The following is a 10,049-nucleotide window of genomic DNA, read 5'->3' on the forward strand; positions in this document are numbered from 1 at the left end:
AGATAACTCTCAACTTTACAGAGTAAATTTTGTACCTTCCACAGTATTTACAACTTTCTTACGAGTAATTAAGTTACATAAATTGATTTTTCTAGAGCTGGTAGCTTCAATTTTTCTTTATAATCTGCCATACTTTTGTTTTTTAGGAACTTAACTACAGCTTATTACCTAAAAATTTAACAAAGGATTATAATTTAAATCACAGATGTGTATCTTTTCTCTTTTGCACAGATTCAGTCTAGTAGCCTATCATGTGGATTTAGGGGTAGCAGGGTACATAAAACAATCCAGCCAGTGGTTTTAACATTTGCAGGTTGCAGTCAGGATTTGTCTCAAGTGCTCTACTTACTGCTGAACTCTGTGCTTGTGCTCAAGACCTCTTTCATCATGTATTGATAGCAGTTCACAGTCTCCTTTCTACTTTGCACTTTTTCATACAGTTTCTGCTTTTCAACTTTCCACTTTCATTTTTAATCCCATGTGTTTCCCAATTGTTGACTTTTTGCATTCCAACTCTTCACTCTCTGTTAGTTCTTTAACCTTCTGTACCTTCTCAGCTGTGTCCTTAGAAGAGCAGCTGGTGGCAGGTGAACTCCAGGTGGAGCACCTGCATATGTTCCTTTTGTCTTACTTGGGTTTACAGATTGGACGACTTGAGGGACAGGTTGCAAGGTATAAAAATGCAGCAGAAAATGCAGAAAAAGTAGAAGATGAACTCAAAGCTGAAAAAAGGAAGCTTCAGCGAGAGGTAACTGACTTGGTTTTCTTTCAAGCTGTATGTTCCTTTCTGTCTTGAGCTGCTCTTTCCTTTGCCTCCAAGCTCTTTTTTTTTGTAATCTTCAATTACAGCTTTTAATTGTTTTTTGCGATGACCTTCAAGTCTCAATATGACATTAGGAAGACATCTAGTGCATTAAAGTAATATTAACTACAATTCAGTGCTGTACTTCCTTGAAAGGAAGCATCTAAGTGATATTTTTTTTCTAAATGTGATAACTTAAAATACTTTATATTTCAAAGTAATCCTTCTAAAAAATTGCTAGAGAGTTGAATGGTTCCTATGTCAAGTGACAGCCTGGGAATTTTCCAGCTTGCACCTCACAAGATTCTGGGGAGAACCTGTACTTAACTGAGCTGTTGATCATTCTTGCCTAAGAGCTACTGCATCACTAGAATGATGCCTGCTACCTTTGATAGGAACACGTATCTGTATGCAAGTAATGGTGGAGAGTACTTTACCTTGTTCTAGGTAAATTGCTTTCATGTAATGGGAGGTTGCAGGCACCTAGTTCTTTTGGAATTAATACACTTCAGTTCAATGAATAGTGAGTTCATTAGTGTTCAGTAGTGAATGCACTACTGAATTACAGTAGTAAATAATGAATTCATTATAGTCAGTAGTGAATACACTACACTTCATTTGCTTCACAATTATTTTTAACAGTTTAATTCTGCAATAATGGAAATGTTACATCTTAACTTCTGTGGCACTCTTATGAAACATAATACTTTTACTCCTCTTACCACACTTGAGAACAGCATAAAGCCTTAATAAACTAAAGTGATTGTGTGTTTTTTGTTTTTTATTATAGTTAAGAACAGCACTGGATAAGATAGAAGAGATGGAGATGACCAATAGCCATTTAATGAAAAGGCTGGAGAAGATGAAGGCAAATAGGACTGCGCTTTTATCTCAACAGTGAAATGGAAATTGAAAATACAATGCACTGCTCCTTGAATAACTAGTCCCTAGCTTGTTTATAAATACAGACTTTCAGTGGCACAAACTATTTGAACACTGAGCTGTTCACTGGTGGTTTAGTTTCATAATTAAATGGCATACTTTTTGTAATTTATGAGAGAATGAAATGTAGTTTGAATTCCCATGTGAATGACAGCAATTTTTCAGTAGTGTTTGATTTTAGAGTCAAAGATGGAGCACAAGGCTGTATGTTTTTACAACTGTGGAATCAAGTTTACTCACTATCTCTTTTGGCTGCTTTAATGATGCTTGATGCTCAGAGACAGCTGCATGAATTCAAGACACTGAAATAACATATATGTTATGAAACTAACATATACTTGCTTAAGACATCACACAGCACAAGTGCCTTTTATCTGGTGCAATTTAGTCTTCATTGTTGAAATAACCTTTGAAACCAGAAAGCATTTTATTTTAAGATACATTTGGGGTATTCCCTAAACTTTATACATTTTGAAAATACATTTTTTAAAATATTTAAATTTATAAGAGAAAATAGGGACTGTATATAAAGATCTGCTTCTTTTGCATGGGCACATCTGACTCCTATGTAATTTTGTCAAATACTAGCTCCTGATACTCTTAGCATTAAGAGTGCAGATTTAAAAACTGAAATTGTACACCATCAAATTGTGCCATCCGCTTAAGTGCGAATTAAAATTTTATGGGGGGAGGAAGGGAGTGAAAAATGCGGCTAAGGAGTTTATTAAAAGGACACTTTACTGACCAAAACTGGATGTTTTGTGGTTTTTTTTGAATACTGAGCTGCTAACAGGAAAGAGCAAAATCTGTAGAATAGTAAAATCTGATCTTCATATTCTTAACAAGTATCTTTATACCTTTTAAAGAGTGAGTTTGAATTTTTTTTTTTTCTAAATTTAGTCTGCTACTGTTTGACAGTATTGCCAAAGAGCAGAGGAGCTGCACAAGGAAGAAGGTATTTTCTGAAATGGTGTGTTTTTTGTCTGTAGCATACTCCCTGTGGACAGTGAGTACGATTAAGAACTTAAACTCTTCGAGCTGGCACATAACAAGTAGGACATCAGTAGAACCTGCAGAGGCAATGATGAAGTGTTTGAAGTAGCACTGCCCATGTTGAACTCTCCTTGAGGCCAGCAGGAGCCTTAGTCTGAGAGGAATCATTCTTTTGGACTTATAGCAGGTGTTTTCCACTTGGAAATTGCTACTCTTTTGGGAATAGTTCTCTAAGCAAGGCAGGTTTCAGGACCTTTGCAATCCTGAGAGTTAGTACCTCTGCTTGACTAGAGCTGTTTCCAAAGAGCAGCCAACTTGACAATGCAAAACTACAGCTTTCTGTCTCTGGATGTCTCCTGGACTTTTAAAAAAAAAAATCATTCCCTGTTAAGATACCTTGAAGTAGCAGATCTACTTAAGCCTGTTTATTAAATAGGAGACTATTACACTTGGTAATAGATCATTGTGCTGTTAACTCTTTGCTTTTTGTTGTGTACTTATTCAGTAGAAACTCTCAACTCTTGATTAGTTCTTTGTTAGGTATTCTGAAGATAAACTGATACTTTGGAGGTTTTCATTGTGTACAAAAGTCTATTTGGCATGTGGGTAGGGGAACTTTCTTTTCATTCACCTCCTCTAAACCACCCCATTGAAGCTGGACATTATATGCCACAGGGAAAACAACAGCTTCAATATTAAACTGACTGTCAGGTAAGGAGTTTCTCTTGGGGTAGAGGTAAAGCATAGCTACGTTCTTTCTTAAAATCAAGATTTATAATAGTTTTTTAAAAGAAAAGTTAATAACAGTTCTGTGAGCATGGGCATATTAATTGAAGAGATTTCCAAGTTCTTGGATGAGAAAATTAAAGCAAATTCAACAAAATACCAGGTTATATAGTTCAGTCTGGGCATAGTGCAGCCAGTGCACTCTCTACCTCCTCTGTTGTATCTGTGTAAGCAACTGTGTGTAAGGCTCTAATAAAGGACTTTACAGAGGTTCATGTACTCTGGCTTAGATGCATGGGAGAAACACCAACCAGATATTCTCAAGAGGCTGAAACAAGACAAAAGTTTACTGGCAAACTAGAAAGTCAGGGAAATTTAGCAAAAAATTTAGTACAACATCCAATCAACTTAAAATGCTGCTCAAAGCATTGATTTGGCCCATTCAATTTAGCAAATTTTAAACCCCTTCAATGTTAAGTTACTCAGAATGTTTCAAGAAGAGGGAATTAAAAAGAAGAAAGACAGAAAAGATAGAAAAGCACACATTTAAAAGATATAGAGAAGGCAGCTCATGGGTTCCAGCAGTATTCAGATACAAACTCCAAGATGAAGGTAGGGTCAAAGTGTATGCTGGCCTCATTTTAAGCCTTCCCGGGCCTTCCCCAGAGGTGGGGCTTCCTTTGGCCACTCAAAAGCTGGCTTAGGCAAGAGTGGAGCACTGCTTGCCATGTGCAAATGACTGGCAGACACTGTGGGGCTCAGATAAAGGCTCTAGGGGTGGGTGCTGGGGAGCAGCTCACTGTCTTACCAGGGCAAGGGCTGACCTACCTTATCTTCCCCCCACCATGCATCTCAAAATACCTTGAGACATCAATCTTTTCACTGTATTAGCCAGCCTGTCAGCTCCAATTTGGCTATCCAGCTGGAGCAGAAAATCAATTGCCACAGTGCCAAATGTGGTTTGAGAAACAGAATCTGGATTCTGCCTTGATTTGGTGCTGGTCTGGCTTGCTATGAAGACTGTGAGAGATGCTCTGCTTTGAGACGTGGGCAAGGGGGTATTTTGAGGGTAGAGCCTTAGCAGCATGAGCTTTCCTGCTTTGTTCTAATGGGCTTTTGATGCATTTGTCCCTGATAAAATGTAGCTTCAAAACACCAAGGAAGAACCCTCTGTTTGTGATTTGACACTGTTAATATTTCAGTAGGTGATGTGTTAGAGGAATATCAAACTGTTTTAAGGATGTTTAACACTGGCTGGTTTTTATTTGTCCGCTACTTTTTGAAGTGGCTTCTTCTGTTGTGAGAATATGAAGAGACAAATGCATCCCAGGGTAATGGTGACAGAGGAGAGATTCACAGCCTCACCTGTCCCATGTGAAGAGCCATGAGACTCCTTCCTTTCTGTAAACAGAAGTCACTCTTATGCTTGGTTTGTCCATGTTAGTCTCTGCAGTTCAGATGAAGGCAGTGCCTGTTGAATGTTTTCTTACGTTCCTCCATAATACAGTGTTAGGGCTATTATTTAAAACTTACAGGCTCACCCTGAGAATCAGTAATTCCAGTGGGGAGTGTAAAGCTGATGTTGTACTCTTCTGCAGCAGAAGGATGTAAACAGGGTGAGCTCTTTCCTCTATTTGTCACTTCAATATCCCTGCAGTGACAGTTTCCTGTAACTAGAAAGCAAGCTTTGTGTGAAGCCTACTTGGAACATAGGAAGCCCTCTCAACCTGAGTGTGCTGCAGCTTCTCATTTCTGTGTTGGTATGCCTAGAACTGTCAAGAAAGCAAGGCTGGTCTCCCTCCAGAAACTGCCATAGGACCTCTAGCTAAGGCTAAGTATCATATCATATCATATACTTTCTCTGCCTTAGGTGATGGCGCCTCCAGACTGTCTCAATGAGTAACAACCCATTCTTCCTTATTCTTTGGTGTGCCTCTCTAACACTGGGCAGATGCAGCCCTACCCTGTATAGGGTTGCCTTCCAGTGTGCCAAAAATAACTTGTATATCAGTAGATGATGGTAGGTAAATTCAAACTCCACATGAAGTGGATGTCATTTCCATTAATTGTGTGTTGTTAGAAAGGGGCAAATAGTTGTGTAAAATACACCTCTAGCAAAGAGCACTCTTCCCATAGAAAATACTGGTTTTAAAAATATAGTTGCAGGTTTTTTGCTATACCAGGAGGTCACTGGTGGTTTGGGAGAGGATGTTGATAACCTTGCAGAAGGTATTTTATTTGAAGAGCTAGTGATCTTGAATAGACCATGTCTGCTCTACTGCACCTTGTGCTTGAAGCTAAGAAATGCATACATTCCTCATACAATCTCTAATATCTTGGGGAAAGCTAAGCTCCACGTGGATCAATAGGTGGAATGTAATGATCCTGATTGGAGACCCCTGTGCAGTGTGGAGTAAGCAGTACATATAACACTTAACCTCAGCAGGTGCAGGCCTCTCCTGCATATATGAAATGGCCTCAGGTTCTTTGTGCTGCACAGGTTCTGTGACTGCAGGATCAACTCAGCCAGCTCATTGTAAGTTAGTAGCTTGCAGGCAGCTCCCACTTGGTAGCAGTGGTTATGCCACTTCCATGGCTGTGGTTTAATCTCTAAAGATGGCAAGAAACATGCTGTGAACATCCTTTATGAATAGAGCTATTGTTCTATGAGAAAATGATAAGATAACTCAAATGACCAAATAAAAAAAGAATCTCGCCTATTGACAAGGTCTGTCTAGCATGATGCATGTAGATCAGAGGCCTGTTCAAAGCTACAGCAACCAGCATTCCTGACATCTCAAATGATGTAAGATTGCCTATAATATACTCCCCTTATAAGGTTAGATTTAGTAAATAACAATTTTAATGATAGAGAGTCTGAGTATCTCTCTCTTCATTGTTGCATGCTAGCACCTTCTGCAAAACAGTGATAAAGTAAACTATAGGTAGAGTCTTTTTCAATTTGAAATTAGGAGTCTACAGCTACAATTCTGTACATCTAACTTGGGATCATACTTGTAGCCTACTTGAGGTACCCTCTACAATGTATTAAAATAGAGCAGGTTCGCCCTGTTCTCATATCAAGAGCGTTTAGTCTGTGGAATCCAGGGTGTCTCCTTTTATCAGGAGGATTAAGGTAATATCTTAATTATGGTAATATCTTCGAAAGATAAATGTCTGCCAAGGAAAGCAGAAACCCTTCTGGAATAGAAAGAAGACTTCTTCCTCCAAATTATTATAACTTTGACATTATGGGGATTTCAGATAAAAAAACATAGAAAACGGAGCAACAGTTCTTTACCAGAAAATAGAACAGAACAGAGCAAGCAACAACACGGTAACAGAAACTTCAACCCACTCCGCTTTTTCCCTCTGGGTGTAGCTGTGAACGCTGCTGGCAGCGGGCACTGGGATGCGAGCCCGGAGCTTCCATGGGACGGGAGCCGGGAGCGCTCCGTCTTTGGACAGGTTACCGCAAACCCACGCTGGTGGCGGGACGTCTCAATGCTGGCTGGCAGCTGCTGCAAAATCTGAGTCTCTCTGGCAGTGGGTACAGGCAGGGAAGCAGGGAGAACTTGGCTGTAGCGCTGAGCTGCTGCGCAGAAAAAGAGCCGGGGAGACCGTGCGGCTCCTGGGGCACACCACAGCTTCCGGTCTCAGAGCGGCAGAGAAAAATCCCCACCAGCTAAAAATACCTGCCAAACCTCCGTTCCCCGCACCAAAAGGATTTCGTTAGTATGCTAGGGCTATCAGCCACCTCCCTTTAGCTCAATCACCGACCATCCATCCCCAAGGAGCCCCCCTCCCTCTTCTTCGCGATGACAATGGGAAAAGTTCTCTAAAAACCCATAATAGGTAATAATGTAGTAGGAAGTCCATTGTATCTGTTGTTTGTATTGCAGTAGTCCTGTAACACCCATGTGAATTTTTCTTGAGGCAGAGAAGACTCTTAAAGTGATCGAAGAGTGACAAATACGAGAACAAAAGGTATTGTGAGATGAAGCCTCAGCCTGTCCTCACTGTGAGCCCCTTACAGTCCCCAACTACCAGAATCCTGACACCTATACCAAATACATTTTAGCTGTGGCAGGGTTTGCTACCTCCTTGCCTCCTCTCTGGGTAGATGAGAAATGTGACAAGGGCCCATCAGAATGTCAAACACAACCAGACATCAGTGCTGAAATGAAGAATGTCAGGAGCAGGAAAGACCAAAGATCCATTCTCCAGAGAAGCTGCTCCATAGTGTGGGAGCTGTGCTGGACTGAAGTCCTATATCAGCCTGACAGCAAGGGAATGGGACTGGAAACTCCTTTAGGTTAGCTCCTTGGTCTGAGCACTGGCTTTGTCACACCTTGCTCTTAGACAACCAATTTTCCTTTGTCCATAGGACAGGCATTTGGACTCTGTTCCAGAGCTGTGCACGTAAATCCTGAGCACCTAACCCAGATACCTAGGGTCTGCACTTCCCCTAGTCATCCTCCCAGTAGTAAATATTGTACCAGAGAGCCATCTACAGAGCAGAGGTAGGGGATCAACTGTGTTCTGACATCCCTGTGGTGAAAACATTCAGCTGAGTTGCTTTTACACATGTTGTACACTAGGCTGTGCTTTGTCTCTACGTTTGCAGACAGTTAAATTTCTTATTACTTTGTCCTGAATAAACCACAGATTAACCCAGAATAATCCCCATTGATCTTACTGGGAGGCAATGTAGTAGGGTAACCAGACAATATTTTCCCCAGAGATTCATGTCAAGAATGATTATGGAATTTGCTGTGAGTTAACTAAAAGTAAAGCCCATATTGCAGGAAGAAGCAGCTGGCCTTAACAGTTCTGTATTTGATGAACACATGGCTTGAGCAGTTTTCAGTGAATTATTGTAGAGGTGGGACCTACAATACCTCTGCAATAGAAACGTGTCCCCTTTCAAACACACAGCAGCTGTTAGTCTCTTATTGCATGTTCTCCATGGTCCTGTCCTTAGTTGGAGGGGATACATGATGAGGTTTCCCTTCTTTGTGTAGGAGTGACTGGTGAGTTGCAGTCAGGAATGTTGTGTCCTCAGCTTTGGAGGAACCACTAGACACTAAATGTATCCTTTGGCATCATTAAAAGTTATAAAAGCTGATATTTTTCACAGTTTAATTGCTGCATTACCAGCTTCTGAGTGGGTTTTTTTGACGACACTGTCTCATTTCTTAACAATATTCACTTTGATAGTCCACCAAGGTTTCTTACCACTCATAATGGTGTTGGGTAGAAAGAAAAGCAAAACTATTAGTCTGAGTCTTGTGGAGAGAGAATCTGCCAGGAGTCTGAGCTGCCTCTCTTGCTATGGTGTTGGAGATACGAGTTATCTGACTCTTGAAACCTGATAGCTCTTTGCTTTCTGACCCAGGATTTCACTGGAAGACCTTTGTTGAAGGAAGCATTTTTATTCCTGCCAAATCTTTCATTCAGGAAGCATAGTCAGAATGAATGTGCTCTGTGGTTGTTGCTCTGTCCTTAAATTTCTTAAATTTGCCTAAAGGAGTGTGTCAGAGTTTAGACAATGGCCTTTCCCAAAGCTTTCTGAAGGAAGTAGATTTTTTTTTTTTTCCCCAAGAAGTAGAGGCCTGCAGAAATAGAATTGTCAGCCTGGGGGCAGAAGTGTTCATAACCTTTCATGGCCTTTGTAAGCCCATGTGCACATTCTGTGTGTTTTTCCTTGCATTGAGGGGTTTGCTTGCATTTATTTTGCAAGCTTATGTGAAGATGAGCAGGTATGCTCTGTACCTATTCAACATATTAATTGTATATCCAAGGATATTCAAGATATTAATTGTATATCCAAGGATATTCAAGATATTAATTGTATATCCAAGGATATTCAAGATATTCATTGTATATCCAAGGATATTCAAGAGTATGTTCAAGATAGATGTTAAAAGCTTTCTCAAGAGGAGTTAGAACTTGATAAAATAGCAAGAAACCTTGCAGTGTCTTGGTGTAAGGGTCTAAAACCTCTGCCTTAGGGTGATGACGTAAAAAAATATAATGCTATGCACTACAGTGCATTGCGAATTAAGGTCTGGTTTTGACACAGAAAATGTAAGGGGAAAAACTTGGGTTACCATAGTACAGGTTGTGAATTAAATAACCTATTTACTGGTCAGGATGCTGAGGCTCCAGCTACAGTGAGTCTTTCCTGCATAGAGATTCTTGAAATTTTATGCAACGGCATAATCCCTGGGATTCCCTGTATACTAAAACACACTAATGACTCAAAGGGAAAAATATGTATTTTAGTTAAACATAATCAGTGATCTGGTTTTGACTGCTGGTTTAATAAGGCCTCCTGGTGGAAACAGTGCTTTCACCAAAAAAGCAAATCGAAACTACAGAAACGAAATAAGCTGTTCACATTTTTAAAAGGAGGCCCAGCCGTTTGCTGTAGGTGTAGCAGTCAAAGATTCAGAAAGCTTTGAAAAACATATGTTAATTTCGGAAATGTTCTCCTTTTGTTCCTATTTATGTGACTGTACTTGAAGGTAAGAATGTTTCTGATTCTCCCTCCTTCTACTCCTTCTTTACTTCCCTGCCCACA

At 40.1% G+C, this 10,049-nt stretch overlaps 1 protein-coding gene across 23 annotated transcripts in view; it reads left to right on the forward strand.

The window, feature by feature from the left end:
- LRRFIP2 (LRR binding FLII interacting protein 2) overlaps positions 1–2,494 on the forward strand; it is a 55,422-nt gene extending 52,928 nt beyond the window's left edge. For all 23 annotated transcript variants that reach the window (XM_015618652.3, XM_015618650.3, XM_015618666.3 and 20 more), the window contains 2 exons: positions 644–748; positions 1,593–2,494. In XM_015618652.3, the coding sequence (XP_015474138.1) occupies positions 644–748; positions 1,593–1,703 (216 nt within the window). In that variant the 3' untranslated portion in view covers positions 1,704–2,494. The remainder of the gene's footprint in view (positions 1–643; positions 749–1,592) is intronic.
- The last annotated feature ends 7,555 nt before the right edge of the window (positions 2,495–10,049 follow it).

The sequence above is a fragment of the Parus major genome, chromosome 2 (assembly GCF_001522545.3).
Source record: "Parus major isolate Abel chromosome 2, Parus_major1.1, whole genome shotgun sequence".
Taxonomy (NCBI): Eukaryota; Metazoa; Chordata; class Aves; order Passeriformes; family Paridae; genus Parus; species Parus major.